Source organism: Salmo salar, chromosome ssa28 (assembly GCF_905237065.1).
Source record: "Salmo salar chromosome ssa28, Ssal_v3.1, whole genome shotgun sequence".
NCBI classification, from domain to species: Eukaryota; Metazoa; Chordata; class Actinopteri; order Salmoniformes; family Salmonidae; genus Salmo; species Salmo salar.
Window position 1 is genome coordinate 20273388 of NC_059469.1, and position 23610 is coordinate 20296997.

The following is a 23610-nucleotide window of genomic DNA, read 5'->3' on the forward strand; positions in this document are numbered from 1 at the left end:
TTGGATAGTGTATCAATACACCCAGTCACTGGCAAGACTTGAAAATGGCTGTCTAGCAATGATCATTAATCAACATGACAGAGCTTGAAGATTTTTTTCAAGAATAATTGGCAAATATTGTACAATCCAGGTGTGCAAAGCTCTTAGAGACTTACCCAAAAAGACTCACAGCTGTAATCACAGCCAAAGGTGCTTCTACAAAGTATTGACACAGGGGTGTGAATACTTATGTAAATGAGATATATCTGTATTTCATTTTTTTATAAATTCAGGCTGTAACACAACAAAATGTGGAATAAGTCAAGGGGTATGAAAACTTTCTGAAGGCACTGTATATATATAACCTTTTTCAGTAAAGGTTTCTTTAAACTCATCCAAAGAATCATAAGGTTCTGTACACCTCAAATAACCATTTTTTTCTAATAGTGCATGGCTTTTCAATAGTGCATGGCTTTTTGCCCTTTCTCTCTCTCTCTCTCTTCCGAAAGGGATTCCAAATGCCAGATTGTTTTCTAGTTTTTGTGAAAGCATGGGTGCCTTGAGGCGAGCAGTGAGGTTTTGTTTTTGGTGGGGGATTTTCTTTTCTAATTTGAAGCTTATTCTGCATTTCCCTGACTGCTAAGAACAATGGCTTTGGAATGCATCTGTATGGTTAGAATTTATTTGCTTGAATGAGGAAGAGAATGACTGCCCAGACCTGATATCCACAAGCAAATGATGAGGATCAATGTTTAAGGACAAATCTTTTGTTTACACAAGGACATTTAAAAGTGAGTTAATTGAGTTGCCATGGAGGGACAGTATATTATAAAGGCAATGCATTTGATTGCTTTGGTTTTGTTGTAACCTTTAAACAAATAGATTTTGTTATCATCTCTGTTCACATTTGGGAAGGGCCTGTAGTGGCAGTTTAGGCAGATTGAACTTCTTTATGCCAATTTCTGTAAGTAGGAAGCTACCCTGCTTTGGTTCAAGATGTCATATTGCAGTTCATCTTTCATGTCATTAATACATTTCATGCCGTATCTTTGTCCATAGGCTGTGGATGTCAAAATAGATTCAGTACCATAGTGTGTGACAGACATCTCATCTGTATTCCGTATGAAATGTCAAGTGGAAAAGAGAGAGGGATGATTTCATCTGGGGGATTCTGAGCCTATCATTATGTTTGAAAGCATGAAACTGCAAGCAAACCTTGTTATCCTTGGACACTGAACAAGATTCCAGGACTTCATTTTAATCGCTACCCTCTATAAATCAGCTGAGCCTGCTCCCTTGCTGTGTGAATTGACTACAGCATATTTAGAGGTGGAAATCAAATAAAAGGTATAGCATATTGGTAACTATTAAATTTGCCCTGGATCAAACATTCCATTCAGTTACAAGGGTATGAATCCTATTCAAGACAGGCTCTGTAGTGTGTGAAACTTAGACTAAAGATGCTATAGTTCATGTCAAGCTGTTAAACTTTTACTCACTTTCTTGCCTCCACAATACATTACATATTAATGTTATATTTGATAAGGACTAGGGAGTTTTTTAGGATGAAAAAAACCCGTAATCGAGCTAAGCACAGGCAAAATCCTAGAGGAAAACCTGTTTCAGTCTGCTTTCCATCAGACACTTGGAGACCAATTCACCTTTCAGCAGGACAATAACCTAAAATACAAGGCCAAATATACACTGGAGTTGCTTACCAAGACAACATTGAATGTTCCTGATTGGCAAAGTTCCAGTTTTGACTTAAATCGGCTTGAAAATCTATGGCAAGACTTGAAAATGGTTGTCTAGAAATGATCATCAACCAACTTGACAGAGCTTGAAGAATTCTAAAAAGAATAATGTGCAAATATTTTACAATATAATTGATGCTCCAAATACATCACATAACTGGTAAGTACTCTCAATTAAAGAGGAATAAAGTATGGATATGTTTGAAGTCTATAAACAAAGAATATTAAGGAAGCTTAGTAAATGAAAACATAAGTCACCTTCATTGCCTTTAACAATGCAATTAGCAAGCAGCATTTTAATTATCTTTCAACTCTCTAAAGAAATATAAGATACCTCTGATTTCTAAGTAAGCAAATTAACACATTTTGCTGTAGCTATTCCTTCATGAACATCTCACATTCATTTCAGTCTGATGAAGCTGTCACCTTGACGACGCTGGCACCTAAGGCCCACTCATTGCCATATAAACAGCTCCACAAAACTGAAAACCTAAGTGTTGATCTATTATAGCACTAAATGGATTTTATTGAAATCAAACTTTTATTTCCCTAAAGCTTCACTTGAAATATCCAAATGCACTTCGCGGTACACACCAACATCCCTGTACTTTGCAATACTTTCACAAATGTACAATGCAGCACAGCAAATGACCACAGGGATTATTTTTCACCTTGAGGAAATAGGATAATGTGTTCAAAGAACAAATTTAAATAATAATGGTTTCCCCCCAAAAAAATTCATATTGTCTTACTTGCTGCTTCATGTAGATTAAAGTGACAGCACATTATGGATTATGCATTCGTAGGTCGCAGTTGTAAATGAGAACTTGTTCTCAACTAGCTTACCTGGTTAAATAAAGGTGAAATAAAATAATTGCACAAATGGCAATCTGCGATTGCTACATCAATTTTTTTACTTTTTAATTTATGATATACACCTATTTATTCTTGAAGAATATAACTTATAAATGCCTCATGAGCTAAGTTCAACTGTCAGAACCCAAAACAATAGCTTGTTTTACTCCATTGTTTGCAAACAATGTCATTTTAAACCAACACTGTATAGCCTCAAACATGGTTAAAACTATCATTTTCATACAGTATCATAAATGGCCAGTCCTTACATCCATAGCTCTGCCAATCAATTTGAGAGTGGTTACATTTCTCCAGCTCCAACCCTCAGCTGTTTACTAAAACAGTGGCGGGATGTACGCTCTGTTAATGTGTGAACTTCAGATTGCCTGACATTAACGATGGTCCCTCCCTGATCTGAATTCTGCATGAGAACATCCTGACAAGGACATTCAAAGTCACTTGTGACATCATCCCCTCAGTCCATCATCTTTACCAATTTTTCAATGACTCAGACTCACTGAAGGAAAGTTTTGTTCTTTGAATTTACTTGTGCAATTTCAATACTTTCTTTCAGCGATTCTTTCTCTTAGAGCAGCATAATAATTGCGCAGTATTGGGGAGAGTAATACATTTTTTTCTGAACACAATGATTAAAAAGGAAAAATAGCTGCTTGCAAGCTAAGTAAATTCTGAATATTGCATAACTAAAAAACTATTCTGAATTTTTATTCTCTTTAATTATAAGTTTTTATTTTGACTAAAGAAGAAAAGTAAGCTCCATTATTAATCGTTATCCATTTGTTTACTGAGTGGTGGCCATCATCCCCTGTGTTTTAATGCCAGCCAGTCCATAGATTACCTTTTTCGAATAGCATCTATACCAAGTCATCACAACCTTATAGTTTTTACTAATTCGAGGGCACCAGCACTTTGTTTTTCATATTTATTTATTATCGTGTAGCAAACAAGTTCACTTCATGACACCATGACTCACAATGTAGTGAAACACATTTTGCAACCTCCAATTTGCTCCTTTGTGCCTTAACCAGTGGCGTCATTCGTCCCGAGCCTTTTGATCAAATGTTTTTTTTACATTTCAGTCTGATATGAGATTAAATAACCACAAATCACTTACGTTTTACTGACACATTTTTATGACAAAAATAAAAACTACAACATACTGCACTAGAAAGTAGCTGGCATTACAAGAAGCCCCTGGAGTGACGAGGTGTCTGCTGTGTTTAGTTGAGATTTCACATCACAGTGGACCGCTCCCATCCCTTGACCCCTCACCCACCCCTACAGCACCGGTTAGATATCAATCTGGCATCGATATGAGTCAAAAACATTTCTTCTACTATCAAAATTGACTACAAAGTGTAAATAGTACAATTTCGGTCATGCAGTCAGTCTTCTCCAAAACTGAGTTGTGTGAGACTTGTGGTTGTGACTGCATCACAACATAAATTAAGGTTGGATGTGTTTCAATCCTGCCCACATGCCCACAGCTGGCAACAGGCAAGTAAATATCAATTCAGAGTGCAGCTACATGCAACACAATTGTAATGCCTGTGGTAAATTTGGGTTGACTTTGAATATCCCTTTGGGGCTAGTTAGGGACCATTGGCAAATTACACAATGTACATGGGACAACATGTTAAAATTCCAATAGCTCTAAATTTAAATGACTTAAAAACCTCAAACCAACTATGAATTGTAGAAATTCATATACAAATATTGAAAGCATTTAATGAGAAAACTTAAAGGTGTGCTACATGAAAATATTGTCTCATTTACATGTATTTATTAACGGTCCCTAACTAGCCCCAGAGATAGGCAATCTAAAGTCAAAGTCAGGTCGCACACCAGCCAGCTGAAACTAATTTGCTAAATAATTTGGCTATCTCATCCCACCTACAAACACACACACAAGACACCCACATCAAACCACACCCCGAAACCAACTCACATTTGAATTTACTCATGGCCGCTAGCATTTCTTAATTTCTTACCTTATTTACATAAGTATTCAGACCTTTTGCTATGAGTCTCGAAATTGAGCTCAGATGCATCCTGTTTCCATTGATCATCCTTGAGATGTTTTTACAACATGATTGGAGTCCACCTGAGGTAAATTCAATTGTTTGGAAATGATTTGGAAAGGCACACACCTGTCTATAGAAGGTCCAACAGCTGACAGTGCATGTCAGAGCAAAACCAAGCCATGAGGTCGAAGGAATTGTCCGTAGAGCTCCGAGACAGGATTGTGTTGAGGCACAGATCTGGGGAAGGGTACCAAAAAATGTCTGCAGCATTGAAGGTCACCAAGAACACTGTGGCCTCCATCATTTCTAAATGGAAGAAGTTTGGAACCACTAAGACTCTTCCTAGAGCAGGCCGCCCGGCCTAACTGAGAAATCGGGGGAGAAGGGCCTTGGTCAGGGAGGTGACCAAGAACTCGATGGTTACTCTGACAGAGCTCTAGAGTTCCTCTGTGGTGATGGGAGAACCTTCCAGAAGGACAACCATCTCTGCAGCACTCCATCAATCAGGCCTTTATGGTAGAGTGGCCAGATGGAAGCCATTCCTCAGTAAAAGGCACATGACAGCCTGCTTTAACAATTTTTAGGGCCTTCCTCTTACACCGCCTGGTATAGAGATCCTGGATGGCAGGGAGCTCAGCACCAGTGATGTGCTGGGCCGTGGCCTACGCACTAACCTCTCTAGGGCCTTACGGTCGGATGCTAAGCAGTTGCCATACCAAGCGGTGATGTAGCCGGTCAAGATGCTCTCAGTGGTGCAGCTGTAGAACTTTTTGAAGATCTGAGGGCCCCTGACAAATCTTTTCAGTCTCCTGAGTGGGAAGAGAAGTTGTCGTGCCCTCTTCCCAACTGTGTTGGTGTGTTTGAACCATGATAGGTCCTTAGTGATGTGGACCCCGAGGAACTTAAAGCTCTTGACCCGCTCCATTACAGCCCCATCGATGTGAATGGGGTGTGCTCTGCCCTCCATTTTCTGTAGTTCACAATCAGGTCCTTTGTCTTATTGACGTTGAGGGAGAGGTTGTTGTCCTGGCACCACACTGCCAGGTCTCTGACCTCTTCCCTATAGGCTGTCTCATCGTTGTCTGTGATTAGGCCTACCACCGTCGTGTCGTTGGCAAAGTTAATAATGGTGTTGGAGTCGTGCACGGCCACACAGTTGTGGGTGAACATGGATTACAGAAGGGAACTAAGAATGCACCCGAGGGGCCCCAGTGCCTACCCTCAACACCTGGGGGCGGCCCGTCAGGAAGTCCAGGATCCAGTTGCAGAGGGAGGTGTTCAGCCCCAGGGTCCATAGCTTAGTGATGAGCTTGGAGGGCACTATGGTGTTGAACGTTGAGCTGTAGTCAATAAACAGCATTCTCAAGTAGGTGTTCCTTTTGTCAAGGGGGAAAGGGCAGTGTGGAGTGCAATAGAGATTGCGTCGTCTGTGGATCTGTTGGGGCGGTATGCAAATTGGAGTTGGTCCAGGGTGTCTGGAATGATGGTGTTGATGTGAGCCATGACCAGCCTTTCAAAGCATTTCATGGCTACAGATGTGAGTGCTACTGGGCAATAGCATTTAGACATTCTTGAGCACAGGGACTATGGTGGTCTGCTTTAAAAATGTAGGTATTACAGACCGGGTTGGGAAGAGGTTGAAAATGTCAGTGAAAACAAGTGCCAGCTGGTCAGCACATGCTCTGAGTATGCGTCCTGGTAATCCGTCTGGACCTGCGGCCTTGAGAATGTTAACCTGTTTAAAGGTCTTACTCACATCTGCTACGGAGAGCGCGATCACACAGTTGTCCGAAACACCTGGTGCTCTCATGTATGGTTCAGTGTTGTTAGCCTCGAAGCGAGCATAGAAGGCATTTAGCTCTTCTGGTAAGCTTGCGTTACTGGGCAGCTCGCGGCTGGGTTGTCCCTTGTAATCTGTGATAGTTTGCAAGCCCTGACACATCTGACGAGCATCAGAGCCAGTGTAGTAGGATTCTATCTTAGTCCTGTATTGATGCTTTGCCTGTTTGATGGTTCGTTGTGTATAGCAGGATTTCTTATAAGCGTCCTGATTAGTGTCCCACTCCTTGAAAGCGGCAGCTCTAGCCTTTAACTCAGTGAGGATGTTGCCTGTAATCCATGGCTTCTGGTTGGGATAGATACGTACAGTCACTGTGGGGACGATATCATTGATGCACTTATTAATGAAGCCGGTGACTGATGTGGTAAACTCCTCAATGCCATCCGATGAATCCCGGAACATATTCCAGTCTGTTCTAGCAAAACAGTCCTGTAGCTTAGCATCCGCTTCATCGGACCACTTCCGTATTCAGAGCATCACTGGTACTTCCTGTTTGAGTTTTTGCTTGTAAGCAGGAACCAGGAGGATAGAGTTATAGTCAGATTTGTCAAATGGAAACCGGCCAGTGAATGAAACCTGTATCTCCTCTGCACCACAAGACTGTGTTAGGAGATAAAGCCTAGCTTGTGGAGCTAATAATGTAGGTCTTCAGGTCTCAGACAAGGTTACTCATCATGCAAGCATGATTCCAATCCGCCTTCGTTACACTTCACTCTCCTTTGACCTTGTGGTCGTTTGACCCATTCCAGTCACGGCACAAAACTTTTTTAAAGCCAGGTTGAACCCCGGTCTCCTGAGCACCTGCTCGTGTGATGAAGCAAGGTTACTTATCACACAGGCGTTGTTCCAAACCACCTTCGTTATATTTACAAGACAAGGAAAATAATTAACCTATGTTTTCTCGACAGAAGCAACAACTGCTTCTACCCTTCTTGCCGCTTATCCTCCCGTAAATACCATGGGTCTAATAATGATTTGATTATTGTTTGGCTATTGAGAAAGTTAATAACTTATTTGACACACTTTCCTGTTTTCAGAAGACAGTAATGTCAGTGTACTATTAACCTTTTCAATGCAAATCCTAAGTGGCTGATGGTTCTTGTCTCGTTAAAAGGTCCTTTCAGGCTAGTCCATCAAAGGTCATTTCAGGCCAGTCTAATCAATCAAATCCATTTAATTATGACAATCAGAAACATCATGTGCTGTGCATCGTTCCTAGGTTATCGATTTATTAGTTAGTTACAAGATAGAATTAGGAATTATAATACTATTAATTTAATAGGATCTGTATGAGCAGTGGTGGAAAAAGTACCCAATTGTCATACTTGAGTAAAAGTAAAGAAACCTTAATAGAAAATAACTCAAGTAAAAATGAAAGTCACCCAGTAAAATGCTACTTGAGAAAAAGTCTAAAAGTATTTGGTTTTAAATATACTTTAGTTATCAAAATAAATGTAATTGCTTAAATATTCTTAAATATCAAAAGTAAAAGTAAAAGTATGAATAAGAAAACATTCCTTTTTTTTTTTAAACCAGACGGCACAATTTTAATGTTTTTTTATATATAATTACGGAGAGCCAGGGGCACACTGCAAACACTCAGACCATTTACAAATGAAGCATTTGTGTTTAGTGAGTCCGCCAGATCAGAGGCAGTAGCAATGACCAGGGTTGTTCTCTTGATAAGTGTATGAATTGGACCAATTTCTGTCCTACTAAGCATTCAAAATGTAACGAGTACTTTGGGTGTCAATGTATGGAATAAAAAGTACATTATTTTCTTTAGGAATGTAGTGAAGTAAAAGTTGTCAAAATATAAATAGTAAAGTACAGATACCAAAAAAACAGGGGGTATCTGAAGTCAGAAGTCAGAAGTTTACATACACTTAGGTTGGAGTCATTAAAACTTGTTCTTCAACCACTCCACAAATCTCTTGTTAACAAACTATAGTTTTGGCAAGTCGGTTAGGACATCTACTTTGTGCATGTGTCACTCTTGTCGTCGTAGAGAGAATGGGACCAAGGCGCAGCGGGTTTCGTGCTCAACATATTTATAAAATAATGCGAACACCACGGAAGAAAACGATAAACAAACTAGCGACATGAAACAGTGACTGCAGGCTCAACAAAAAGCAGTGCTCTCAAACAACTACCCACGAAAAACAAAGACAAACACACCCTACTATATAGGACTCCCAATCAAAGGCAACTCAACACACCTGCCTTCAATTGAGAGTCCAACCCCAATCAACTAGACATAGAAACACAGACATAGACCAGTGACAAACCCCATAATACATACATCAACTACCCTCTGCCACGTCCTGACCAAACTACAATAACCAAATATACTCTATACTGGTCAGGACGTGACAGCATGACACAAGTCATTTCACTTATAATTCACTGTATCACAATTCCAGTGGGTCAGAAGTTTACATACACTAAGTTGACTGTGCCTTTTAACAGCTTGGAAAATTCCAGAAAATTATGTAATGTCTTTAGAAGCTTCTGATAGGCTAATTGACATCATTTGAGTCAAATGGAGGAGTACCTATGGATGTATTTCAAGGCCTACCTTCAATATCAGTGCCTCTGCTTGACATCATGAGAAAAAAAAAAAATCATAAATTGGGATTTCATCTGGGCCCGCTGCCTTATGGGTTTTCACCTTCTGTAGCTTTCTGTAGACTTCCCAGGCTTGGACTGTTGGAGCAGGGCATGCTGGTAAAAAGAAGGGCAGCAGGGCTGGGTGGTAGGGACTGTGCTACTTTTGATAGTGCTTTGATCATTTCATTTGCTGTACCATGTCTATCGTCTGGTCTAAGACCCTCTTTGTGGAAGGTTGCCTCAGTTTGGGAGAGGTTGGCTAATTCTTTGATGTTGTTATGCCACTGGGCATAATGAAACGACATTCACTGTTCCTTAACCCCTGTATTGATTAGCCTACATTAGGCCTTATAAATGTATTCTATAATATGATAATGCCTCTATAATTTCCTCTTCGAGTTGTACAAAAGAAATAGGCTATACTTTTAATGAGTCACTACTATCACATTATACAGTAACACCATGAATTTTCAGAATATAATTTCTATTGCCCTCCATTTAACAATAGGCATGATTTACCCATTGTAGTCATCGGAATTAGAAGGCAACATGGTTTTGATGCCTCCCAGTGGAGGATTAGAGCAAACATTTGTTGCACTTCCCATCTCTCACAAAGTGAAACTGCAATGTCCACTGGATTTTGTCTAGAAGGGATACAGTTTATGTCCAAATAGATTTTTTTGTAGCAGGTTAGGAGAACTTACGCAGCAGGTTAGGAGAATTAACTTAACAGGTTAGGAAAATTAGGTTATGGTTAGGAAAAGGGTTAGCAAAAATAAAAAATAAAAAAGTAAATTTTTACCATCAATTTGACAAAAGCTGTATCCCATCTAGACATGACCTGTCCACTGGCACTGAAGCCCTCATACCAAGATAGTAGTCTACAACAGCAACCACAATTAGTAAAGTGTGATGGAGGGGCTTGAAAGCACACAGGGCTCTTTTCTATCTCCGGTGAGAACAAACTCTCATTCCCATTTATGTTGGATATTTGTCAGGGTACTTCTATGGTGCAATGCGATTTTTCTTGTTGACCTAAATATGAGAAAAGATCATTAATTTTTCTATAAAAATGTCACTCGTATTATTTAATTTGTGTTAAATGTCTGCATCCATTTTATGATAAGATTGTTTAAGATCATGTTGGAGTTTTAATGTGTTCTATAATAATCAGCTGGTGATACAAAATGCCTATTCCTATTGCAATTTAATATCCAAATGATTACAAACACAAGATTTAAAAAAAAAAACATTATGTTAAAGATGGGAATACTTAATATCTTGTTAGAGCCAAACAATTGTTCATCTTGGTTCAGAAAAATATTGTATACATTCCATATGCAAACACATGTTTTAGTTTCAGACACTTGAGCAACAACTAGCTTGTGCTTAGATTGACATAAGTATCGAACCAATGGTGTAAGCAGGAATTGTAAAAACTTGGGTAAGAATGAAATTAGCAACTGTATTTCAGACTACATTAAGGTGGGCCAACCGGTGGCCATCTATGTGGCAAAGACACTGGGAAACTTACAGTAAATGTTTCAATATTACTTCTCCATCTTTGAAAAATCAATGTAAGCAGCTCCCTTTCCCGCACCCTGCATGGCCAGCGTTGAGCTGACAGTAGCACGCATGCGCAGTATATCAACTGTTTCGGTGTCGGTGCTGAAGTTGGGCGGATGGAAGAAAAACACCGCCGATGGAGATTAAACGGCAGGATGTATCTTTACTGTGCGATCTAACAAGCATCAACATAAAACACATATAAAGTAACCACTATAGACGACTGACAACCAGAATTAAAAGGGTAAGATGATGGATATTCTTATGTTAAATGTCCCACGAGCTAGCACTAGCCATGCTAGTCTCAGTAGCTAGCTGCCGCCTCTTCGCAGCACAGAACATGAGAACGGTCTGACGGTGGAGGGCTAGCTAGCTATACAGAAAGTGGGTGTTATTCGTAGTTTTTTTGATGCGACAATAAGGCACTATCGTATCTTTGTAGTGGTTTTGCATTATCATTTGGTGTTTTGCCATGCGGAATCAGGTTGTCTTTGCAGCTGACGTTACCTGCAATGATTTAGCTAGCTAGCTAGTTCAGATTCTTCGAATCACAGCTGCAAGACAGTGAGAGACCATGCAAAACACCCAAGGATGAGCAGCAGGCAACGACCGCTATGTTGCGAATGCTTTAGGAAGTTATGACAAGAATGCATATACTTTAACATGTATTTAGCTCTAAAATGTACGATTGTATTACAGTTCATTAGCTAACTTATTTCTTCATGCATTTAATTAGGCGAGTCAGTTTATTTGTTATTAACGAACTAGGGGTTGTCACAAGTTACGACAGCCACAAAGTCCAAATTTGCTACTGGCTTATCGTAAAAATTCATGGAAACAAATATTTTATTTTTGTCTTAATTTAAGGTTAGGCATAAGGTTAGAAGTGTGGTTAAGGTTAAAGGGATAATTCGAGATTTTGGCAATGATGCCCTTGTCTACTTCCCCAGAGTCAGATGAAATCGTGGATACAATTTTTATGTCTGTATCCAGTATGAAGGAAGTTAAGAGGTCGTTATGCTAGCCATAGACTTCATCATGATGCGCTGATTCTTGTTAGCAATTGCAATAGTACTAGTTAGCAGCTTCATTCAAACCGCATGCAGAGACATAAAAATGGTATCCACAAGTTCATCTGACAAGGGAGGTAGATAAGTGCATCATTGGTTAGGGTTGAACCAGAATCTGTACTTACAGGAGGCGAAATTTCGTTCCATAGGAAGTGGGGGCAATTTCACAATAGTGTGTGATTGCAGCCGCAATTCAGGGCGTTCCTGTATCTGCAGGAACATCCCATTGGTGCACGTGATCTTCATGCTTGTGTTACACTTGATATTATGGATTTCCCCTGATTGTCTCTGCGATTCAAATGTGGTCCAAAGGGAAATATAAATATTTTCGGTGCTTTTCATGGGCAAAGAACATTGTCTACCGGTGTCCTAGCTAGCTACCTACCTGTGTCGCCCTCGCCTCCCGCCTGGTGTGTACCGGAGTCCTAGCTAGCTAACTAGCTACCTGCCCTCACAGTCATTAACAGAACTGCGGGAAAAAAGTGCCGGACAGGAGGTGGGCGACGTACACTGTCTACCGGTGTGCTAGCTTGCTACCTATCCTGCCTCCCACCTGCTGTGTACTGGAGTCCTCCTAGCTAGCTAGCAAACAAGTTAGCACACAGTGTCCTACGCTCCCACCTTCCAAACACCTGCCCTCGCCATCATTAACAGAACTGCGGGAAAGCAGTGCCTGACAGGCAAGGGCAAAGGACACTGTCTAGCTGTCGTTAGCTAGCTAGCTACCTATCCCGCCTGCTGTGTACTGGAGTCCTACCTGCCCTTGCTGTCGTTCACAGAACTGTGGGAAAACAGTGCCTAACAGGTGGGGGCGAAGTAGTCTTGTCTACCGGTGGCCGAGCTAGCTACCGTTGTCGCCCCCACTCCAGGCTGTATCACATCCGGCCGTGATTGGGAGTCTCATAGGGCGGCGCACAATTGGCCCAGCGTTGTCCGGGCATGTCTGGGGTAGGTCATCGTTCTATACAGTAATTTGTTCTTAACTGACTTGCCAAGTTAAATAAAAATAAACATTTTGTCTCATCTGATATTTTAGTTAAAAGACTCAGGTAAAAAAAAAATGAAATGAAATTTAGCAATATGTCACATTACATCTTACTAATACATTTTAAGTAATTATGGCAAAAATATTTTGGCTGCTAAAAAATCTGAGTGGCTGGTAGATTTTTTTTTCATCTACCTACCACAGTGGCTGATAGACCAAAAAGTGAATTTTAGGCCCAATAGTAACCCCCAACTTCAATGACAGTTAACATTAAACAAAAATACGAATTTGACATTCCCGCGCCCCAATGACATTGGCGCAGAGGAGGGCTTGCTTACTAGCTACAGTGTTTGATTCATATCAGCCGTTTTCTTATAAAACAGCTCAGCTAGCGAAATGCAAATTCGTAAATCATACCAGATGTGAAAAGAATGTCTGTCCATATTTCTAGATTGAGTTCTTAACTTCTATGGGCTAGCGTCCCACCCGTGGTACACACTATCAACAGCCAGTGAAATACAAAACAGCAAAAATTTCATTTTCTCAAACAATCAACTATTTTACACCATTTTAAAGATAAACTTCTCGTTAATCGAACCACATTGTCCGATTTCAAAAAGGCTTTACGGCGAAAGCATAAAATTAGATTATGTTAGGACATAAACTTCACAAGAAAAACCACACAGCCATTTTCCAAGCAAGGACATGCATCACAAAAAACAAAAATACAGCTAAAATATTCACTAACCTTTGATCTTCATCAGATGGCACTCATAGGACTTCATGTTACACAATACATGTATGTTTTGCTCGATAAAGGTCATATTTATATCCAAAAACCCCATTTTACATTGGCGCGTGATGTTCAGAAAATGTATTCCCACCAAAAGATCCGGTCAATGAGCACATCAATTTCCAAAAATACTCATCATAAACATTGATAAAATTTACAACAGTTATTGAAAGAATTATAGATATACTTCTCCTTAATGCAACCGCTGTGTCAGATTTTAAAATAGCTTTACGGAGAAAGCACGTTTTTCAATATTCTGAGAACATAGCTCAACCATCAAAGCAAGCTATACAGATACCTGCCAAGTTCTGGGGTCAACTAAACTCAGAATTAGTATTATAAATATTCTCTTACCTTTGCTGATCTTCGTCAGAATGGACTCCTACTTCCACAAGAAATGTTATTTTTGTTCGAAATACTCCATATTTATGTCCAAATACCTCCGTTTTATTCATGCGCTCAGATCACTATCCAAAGGCATAACGCGCAAGCGTAAATCCAGACACGAAAAGTCAAATAGTTCCATTACCGTTCGTAGAAACATGTCAAACGTTGTTTACAATCAAACCTTAGGGTCTTTTTTTTAACATAAAAGGTCGATAATATTCCAACCGGACAATAGCATATTCATTACAGAGGAAAAAGAAGGAGCGGCGCACCAAACGTGCCCGCGCAGTAAACAACTCACTGGTCCCAGGCAGTCCACTCATTGACTGAGCTCCTATTTTCTGCCTAGTAACAGGAGAAGGATGAAACACGTTTCTAAAGGCTGTTGACAGCCAATGGAAGCCTTAGGAAGTGCAACGTGACCCCACAGACACTGTAGTTTCGATAGGGATTCAAAAGAAGAACTACAATTCTCAGATTTCCCACTTCCTGGTTGGATTTTTCTCAGGTTTTTGCCTGCCATATGAGTTCTGTTATACTCACAGACATCATTCAAACAGTTTTAGAAACTTCAGAGTGTTTTTTATCCAAATCTCATACTAATAATATGCAAATATTTGACCCTGGGCCCGAGTATTAGGCAGTTTACTCTGGGCACGCTTTTCATCCGAAAATGAAAATACTGCCCCCTATACCTTAAAAAGTTAAGGGTGTGAGGGGTCTCCCCTATTTAAGCCATGAGCACACCTTCACCATCACCATTGGCTAAGCTAAATGGTTGAACTGGCTAACTAAGCGGACCCACACAATGAATGGTTGGAAATGTGGTTGAACACTCAATTAGGCTAGCCACCACAACTTTAAAAAGTTCCTGCTACATCTCACTTATGGAAGATTCTCGTTGTTTAACACTGACTGACTAAGCTACCGTAAATCATTCAATTACAATGGAAGAAGGGGACGTAAAGGAGACATTCAGCGATTTGACCATTGGCGACTGGTTTGAATGCGCAAACTTCGTAATAACAAATTGGAAGATGGAAGCTGTCGCTAGCCATAGATAGACCACCACCAACTCGCTGTATAGAAAGCAATGATGTGAATCCTCTGTTGGGACTGCGGAGAGGTCCTGGGGATGTGAATCCTCTGTTGGGACTGCGGAGAGGTCCTGGGGATGTGAATCCTCTGTTGGGACTGCGGAGAGGTCCTGGGGATGTGAATCCTCTGTTGGGACTGCGGAGAGGTCCTGGGGATGTGAATCCTCTGTTGGGACTGCGGAGAGGTCCTGGGGATGTGAATCCTCTGTTGGGACTGCGGAGAGGTCCTGGGGATGTGAATCCTCTGTTGGGACTGCGGTGAGGTCCTGGGGATGTGAATCCTCTGTTGGGACTGCGGAGAGTTCCTGGGGATGTGAATCCTCTGTTGGGACTGCGGAGAGGTCGTGGGGATGTGAATCCTCTGTTGGGACTGCGGAGAGGTCGTGGGGATGTGAATCCTCTGTTGGGACTGCGGTGAGGTCCTGGGGATGTGCAGCAGCTTGTTTCTGTATTGTCAATGTTAGCAGAGCCTTTACTTGGGCTACCATTTAGGGTTTTATCTTCCTTTTTTTAAAGGAGTGGGGCAGTCCCACTCTTTACGTAGGTCTATTTTTTGTTTATTGAATATTAAAGAAGTAGAGAGGAAGGATAGAGGAGAGGGTTGCTGAAATAGCAGTGGGCCAGATTCTAAAGTTTTAAGTTCCTCAGCGTACAAATCACAGACAAACTGAAATGGTCCACTCACACAGACAGTGTGGTGAATACGCCTCTTCAACCGCAGGAGGCTGAAGAAATTTGGCTTGTCACCCAAATCCCTGACAAACTTTTACAGATGCACAATCGAGAGCATCCTGTTGGGTTGTATCACAGCCTGGTACGGCAACTGCATCGCCCTCAACCGCAAGGCTCTCCAGAGGGTGGTGCAGTCTGCACAATGCATCACAAGGGGCAAACTACCTGCCCTCCCATGACACCTACAGCACCCGATGTCACAGGAATGCCAAAAAGATCATCAAGGACATCGACTACCTGAGCCACAGCCTGTTCACCCTGCTTCCATCCAGAAGGCGAGGTCAGTACAGGTGCATCAAAGCTGGGACCGAGAGACTGAAAAACAGCTTCTATCTCAAGGCCATCAGACTGCTAAACAGCAATCACTAACTCAGAGAGGCTGCTGCCTACTTTGAGACCCAATCACTGGACACTTTAATAAATGGATCACTAGTCACGTCATACAATGCACTCTAAATAATGCCACTTTAATAATGTTTACATGTCTTACATTACTCATATCACGTGTATATACTGTATTTTATACCATCTATTGCACCTTGCCTTTGCCGCTCGGGCATCACTCATCCATATACTTACATGTACATACTCTCATTCACCCCTTTTGATTTGTGTGCATTAGGTAGTTGTTGGGGAATTGTTAGATTACTTGTTAGATATTACTGCACTCTCAGAACTAGAAGCACAAGCATTTCGCTACACTTGCATTAACATCTGCTAACCATGTGTATGTGACAAATAAGATTTGATTTGATTTTAAACCCATGCTGCTGTGGTATAGGCTATGTAATCTGGAGGCAGCGACCCAGACCACTAAACTTCCCTAGGCTACTAGGCACTGTTTCCTGACCAAGCTAATTTTGACTTGTGAGTATATGTATTAATGTCTTTATTGTGAACCTCCTGAGCCTCTGACACAGATCTCGGCTAGGCAGGGTACTGTACAGTGGCCCTCCCCAGGCCACGTTAGAAACCAGATGAGGAAGTGTGTCTGTTTGTAGTTGTCAAGGAGATGACAATCTAGAGCTCTGCGGTCATGTGCTTGCAGTAGTTTTGCAGTCGGAATATACAAACATACTGTAGGCCCATGCTATAGCTAGCCTAAAGGCCTAAAACTGTAGAACACAAACTCACGTGATATACTGTCCATAACAGTCACTTTTGAAAACTGTTGGGATATATCCTACATTATGCACAGTGGTAAGAGACAGACCTAGATTTTTGGTGGACTTTACTATTTTGTTTTATATAATAGGCTACTCCAAATCACCAAAAGAGTGAAAAGTAAGCCTAATTTAGGGGTGTCAAACTACATTCCTGGAGGGCCATGTGTCTGCTGGTTTTGTTGTTTCCTTTCAATTAGTTTCCAATTAAGACCTAAACAACCTGGTGAGGGAAGTTCCTAATTAATCAATGACCTTAATTAATCAAATACAGGGGAGGAGCGAAAACCCATAGACACACGGTCCTCCAGGAATTTATTTTGACACCTAATACTTTAGTGGCACAAGATCAAAGGTTAATATAAACCCTGTCTGTCTGTACAATATTACAATGCACTGTATTTCTCTTTTGTGTTTTTCAGATGGTTTATTGTTGCTCCTCGTGCGATCAACACTGCAAATGATCCACCCACTGAGTCCCTGAACTCTGCTGAGACCCAGGCGGAAACCGCTGTCCTCCTTATCCCTCCTCACTTCCTGGCCCTCCGTCAGGGATGGTGAGAACAACAATACTACCCTGTAGACACACCCTAGTGCTTTACTTCTGAACCCACCCAAGTTCAACCAACCACTTACCTCAACGCCATGATTCACCTGCCTGGTCTGTCTGTGGAAGCAACTGACTAATTTTTATGGTAGGTTACTTAGGACAGATTTCCAATACCTTATAGTAGTGAATGTGACTGTTAAGTTTCATTACATTTTATCCGTACATCATTGAAAGAAATTCTTTATGTTACGACATTAAAACTTAAATTAATAGCCCAGGCGTTTATTTGCTTAAATCACTGAACACAAGAGGCGCTTGCTTATTAGAGACGGCCTTCTACAGTGCCTTCAGAAAGTATTCATACCCCTTGACTTATTCCACATTTCATTGTGTTACAGCCTGAATTCAAAATGGATTAAATATAACTTTTTTCTTACCCATCTATACACAATACCCCATAATGACAAAGTGAAAACATGTTTTTCGAAATTGTAACAAATTTATTGAAATTGAAATGCAGAAATATGTAATTTACATAAGTATTCACATCCCTGAGTCAATACTTTGTAGAAGTAGCGATTACAGCTGTGAGTCTTTCTGGGTAAGTCTCAAAGAGCTTTCCATACCTGGATTGTGTAACATTTGCCCATTATCCTTTTAAAAATTCTTTAAGCTCTGTCAAATCATTGCTTGATAACCATTTTCAGGTCTTGCCATAGATTTTCAAGTAGATTTAAGACAAAACTGGAACTCGGCCACTCAGGAACATTAACTGTTAGTCATAAATCATGTTAAACACTGTTATTGCACACAGAGTGAGTCCATGTCATTTATTATGTGACTTGTTAAGCACATTTTTACTCCTGAAGTTATTTAGGCTTGCCATAACAAAGGAGTTGAATACTTACTTGACTCAAGACATTTCAGCTTTTCATTTTTTTTAAATTAATTTGTAAGAATTTTGAAAAACATAATTCTACTTTGAGGTGGGGTATTGTGTGTGTAGGCCAGCAACAAAGAAATCTACCTTTTTAATCAATTTTAAATTCAGGCTGTAACACAACAAAATGTGGAAAACGTCTAGGGGTGTGAATACTTTGTGAAGGCACTGTATTTAAGCCAGGTGTCTCTTTCCTTAATGAACACAGCGTTTTGCTAATTTGCATAGTTCATTGTTTCTAATTTGCGTAGTTCATTGTTTAATTCCAGCATTCACTTCCAGCATTTTAATACATTTCCTGCACTCATGTGTTATCATTTACACACTGTGTCACGTTTCTTTTGTCTTAGTATGTCTCTATAAAAAAATATAAGCAACTTTTCCTTGACAGAATAATTATTCACCACTTTGACTAGAGGTCGATCGGTAGATTTCTAGTTGTTAACTGGCAAGCAAAAAAACTGTCATCAGCGTTTCTCAGCTGTTAGCAGCCAATGGCTAGCAGTTTCTTAATGGCGATAAAAGTCATTACTGAATTATTTAATGTAACAAATCAAACGTTAAACCTCGTAAACAATTCATGGTAATACATGTGAACCTTGTAAACAATTCATTTAGACCATGCGTTTATTTGAAACGTGCGTTAATTCACTGAAATGTGTACCGTTGCCAGGCTATTTATAGGGACAGGCGGCAATTTCAGACTAGGCGTTTAATACCTTTTTTGCACTATTGGTTAGAGTCTGTAAGTAAGCATTTCACTGTAAGGTCTACTACACCTGATGTATTCGGCGCACGTGACAAATAAACTTTGATTTGATTTAAGTTTTACAGTATTTGAATTCTCTGAATTCTCTTCAGCTGTACGCATCAGACAGGTGTAGACTAATTTATTCTGACAGTCACAGCATAAATGTAGTAGATCTAATTTAAGGCTTTTTTGTCATGCACTGCATGACCTCTCTGGGTGGAGACTGGAGAGTGGCAGGCGGAGGAGGATCCTCTTGTGCAGTGGGCCGTAACCCTTGCTCTGCATCACTGGCTGCTGCTTTAGAACGGCTAGGACCATGAGCTGTTAATATTGAATAAATTAGCCTTACATTTAAAGAGAGTCATATTTGCCATTGAACAAAATGATGTGTGCCTCTGCTGTATTTTGTGCCACAGCAAGATCAAAGGACATTACATTTCCCAAATGGCTAATAGAATAGAATAGAATTTCTCCTCACTGTAGTTCGACAATAGAATTAAAATAAGAAATTAATCCTGGCCAAAATGATGGAGATGCAGAATGAAAATTAGGTTCTTTGGCTAAGCCTATATTTGTCTTTCCACATGGAGGGATCCTTTATTTGCATTTCTTTTCAGTGGCTTGGATGTGTCCCCAGCTAGAACAAAGGTGTTTGTCACTGTATTTTGCATCAATGTGCATGTTTTCCACCGGTAGAAGGTGAATAACCGATGGCTGCTCAAGTGACCAACTCAGGATTTGCATGTTTGGTTTATTGGTTCATATATGACCCCTATCATGAATGTCAAAGTGTAGGCCACACAGAGAGACAGACAACATTCTCACTGTTCATTGTTAGTGTCCATAAATACGGAGCAAAAGTTGAATGATGACTATGCAGGTAAGACAATCCTTTATTTCATAGTTTTGGGATTCAAGAGCAAAGTTTAAAAGTAGTGAAATGAAGTAGAATCACAGGAGAGGTCAAATGAGAGCAGAGAAGACATTTATTTTTTAAGTTTAGCCAACATGTACCATCTACAGTACTTGGGGCCCGTGTTCCACACCCAGATTGTGCAGAATGGTATTTATTAACCTGTCATAATTATTATAATTATATTAATAATGATCTGTTCTTTGGGATTGATTGAAACAAGCATTATTGTACCATTCCTTACCAGGATGTTAATAATCGTGGTGATAGTAACCATTCTCTGAAATAAGTACCAGAAAGAATCCAATGTTGGCACATATTTTCAAAGTTGCTCCTCTTATTTCCTAGGGATGTTCCCAATAGGCCATTTTATATTTAAGATTCTTCAAAGTAGCCACCCTTTGCCTTGATGACAGCTTTGCACACTCTTGCCATTCTCTCAACCAGCTTCACCTGGATTGCTTTTCCTCACTCTCCAGTCCAACTCATCCCAAACCATCTCAATTGGGTTGAGGTCAGGTGATTGAGGAGGCCAGGTCATCTGATGCAGCACTCCATCACTCTCCTTCTTGGTCAAATAGCCCTTATACAGCCTGGAGGTGTGTTTTTGGTCATTGTCCTTTTGAAAAACAAATGATAGTCCCACTAAGCGCAAACCAGGTGGTATGGCGTATCGCTGCAGAATGCTGTGGTTGCCATGCTGGTTAAGTGTGCCTTGAATTCTAAATAAATCCCTGACAGTGTCACCAGCAAAGCACCCCCACACCATCATACCCCCTCCTCCATGCTTCACGGTGGGAACCACACATGCGGAGATCATCCGTTCACCTACTCTGCGTCTCACAAAGACACGGCGGTTGGAACCAAAAATCTCAAATTCGGACTTATCAGACCAAAGGACAGATTTCCACCAGTTTAATGTCCATTGCTTGTGTTTCTTGGCCCAAGCAAGTCTCTTCTTGTTATTGGTGTCCTTTAGTAGTGGTTTCTTTGCAGCAATTCGAGCATGAAGGCCTGATTGACGCAGTCTCCTCTGAACAGTTGATGTTGAGATGTTACTTGAACTCTGTGAAGCATTTATTTGGGCTGCAATCTGAGGTGCAGTTAACTCTAATGAACTTATCCTCTGCCGCAAAGCTTACTCTGGGTCTTCCTTTCCTGTGTCGGTTCTCATGAGAGCCAGTTTCATCATAGCGCTTGATGGTTTTTGCGACTGCACTTGAAGAAACTTTAAAAGTTCTTGAAATTTTCCACATTGACTGACATTCATGCTTTAAAGTAACGATGGATTGCTGTTTTTTTGTTGCTTATTTGATATTTTCTTGCCATAGTATGGACTTGATATTTTACCAAATAGGGCTATCTTCTATATACCAACCTTGTCACTACACAACTGATTGGCTCAAACACGTTAAGAAGGAAATACATTTCACAAACTAATTTTTAACAAGGCACACCTGTTAATTGAAATGCATTCCAGGTGACTACCTCATGAAACTGGTTGAGAGAATGCCAAGAGAGTGCAAAGTTGTCATCAAGGCAACATCAAGGCAACGGGTGGCTACTTTAAAGAATCTCAAATATAAAATACATTTTGCTTAACACTTTTTTTTCTGTTACTACATTATTATATTTATTTTACCTTTATTTAACTAGGCAAGTCAGTGAAGAACAAATTCTTATTTTCAATGACGGCCTAGGAACTGCCTTGTTCAGGGGCAGAACGGCAGATTTTTACCTTGTCAGCCCGGGGATTTGATCTTGCAACCTTTCGGTTACTAGTCCAACGCTCTAACCACTAAGCTACCTGCCGCCCAGATGATTCCATATGTGTTATTTCATAGTTTTGATGTCTTCACTATTATTCTACAATGTAGAAAATAGTTACAAAAATAAAGAAAAGTTTGGACACTCATTCAAGGGTTATTGACTGGTACTCAACCTTCAGCATGACATTATCTCAGTTTAATAACTGTACATACATATACATACGTATATTATATATACACTACTGTTCAAAAGTTTGGGGTCACTTAGAAATTTCCTAACTTTTTAAAGAAACACTTTTTCTCCATTAAAATAACATCAAATTGGTCAGAAATTCAGTGTAGACATTGTTAATGTTGTAAATGACTATTGTAGCTGGAAACGGCAGATTTTTTTTTGTTGTTGATTTTGAATGGAATATCTACATAGGCCTACAGAGGCCCATTATCAGCAACCATCACTCCTTTGTTCCAATGGCACGTTGTGTTAGCTAATCCAAGTTTATTGTTTTAAAAGGCTAATTGATCATTAGAAAACCCTTTTGCAATTATGTTAGCACAGCTGAAAACTGTTGTTCTGATTAAAGAAGCAATAAAACTGGCCTTCCTTGGATTAGTTGAGTATCTGGAGCATCAGCATTTGTGGGTTCGATTACAGGCTCAAAATGGCCAGAAACAAGGAACTTTCTTCTGAAACTCATCAGTCTATTCTTGTTCTGAGAAATAGCCAAGAACGCGAAGATCTGGTACAATGCTGTGTACTACTCCCTTCACAGAACAGAGCAAACTGTCTCTAACCAGAATAGAAAGAGGAGTGGGAGGCCCCGGTGCACAACTGAGCAAGAGGACAAGTACATTAGGGTGTCTAGTTTGAGAAACGGACACCTTACAAGTCCTCAACTGGCAGCTTCATTAAATAGTGCCCGCAAAACACCAGTCTCAACGTCAACAGTGAAGAGGCAACTCCAGGATGCGGGCCTTGTAGGCAGAGTTGCAAAAAAAGCCATATCTCAGACTGGCCAATAAAAAGAAAAGATTAAGCTGGGCAAAAGAACACAGACACTGGACAGAGGAACTCTGCCTAGATAGCCAGCATCCCAGCAGCTGTACTGTTTCCTTTGTTAAAATGGACTCTTTTGACCTAAATTGCTTTTGTTTTAGAGATGAGTCCTGAATTGCATGGCCTCTAAAGGCACATTTAAAAGTGTCCCGTACAGTAAGGGGATCTGCTGTACCTATGTTATGTCGGGAAAAAGTAAGTTATAAATTATTCTGTCCTAGTTAAAAACATGTTATCGTACAAAAGGCTTTGATTAAATTTCCAATATCCTCGTCCACGTGGAAATGCTGTAAGAATAATGTATATGCCAATTATCTGATTGTCCGACCGCATTCTGTCCCCTAACAACACTTTTTAAACTTTTGGTGCCAGAGAGAATGACATAAGAAAGTAGTCAAGACGACTAACTTGATTGAGCCTCCACCATGTATATCTCACTAGGTCAGGATATTTAAGCCTTCATATGTCCACTAGTTCCAATATATCCATGACATTCGGGATTTCCTTAAGTGGATGAAGGTGATATCCTTTAGGCTCCATAGAGGTATTTAAAACTGTATTATAATCTCCCACCATAATAATAGTCTTGTATTGCTTGTAGGGTTGATTCATTATTATATATATTTTCAAAGAAGCGTGGATCATCATTATTTGAACTGTAATAGGTTAATGAGCCATATCTGTTTATGGTCCAATAACATATTTAAAATCTACCTTGTTTGGACAATTTGCACATTCTGATCAAAATTACTGT

The 23610-nt window shown here is 40.2% G+C and overlaps 1 protein-coding gene across 2 annotated transcripts in view; it reads left to right on the top strand.

The window, feature by feature from the left end:
• The first annotated feature begins 10734 nt into the window (after positions 1-10734).
• The window catches only part of rgs17 (regulator of G protein signaling 17), a 42515-nt gene continuing 29639 nt past the window's right edge, over positions 10735-23610 (top strand). Inside the window, exons 1-2 of one of the 2 annotated variants that reach the window (XM_014179913.2) lie at positions 10735-10893; positions 17299-17571. In XM_014179913.2, the coding sequence (XP_014035388.1) occupies positions 17569-17571 (3 nt within the window). In that variant the 5' untranslated portion in view covers positions 10735-10893; positions 17299-17568. The remainder of the gene's footprint in view (positions 10894-17298; positions 17572-23610) is intronic. The other variant, XM_014179914.2, reaches the window with a different exon arrangement.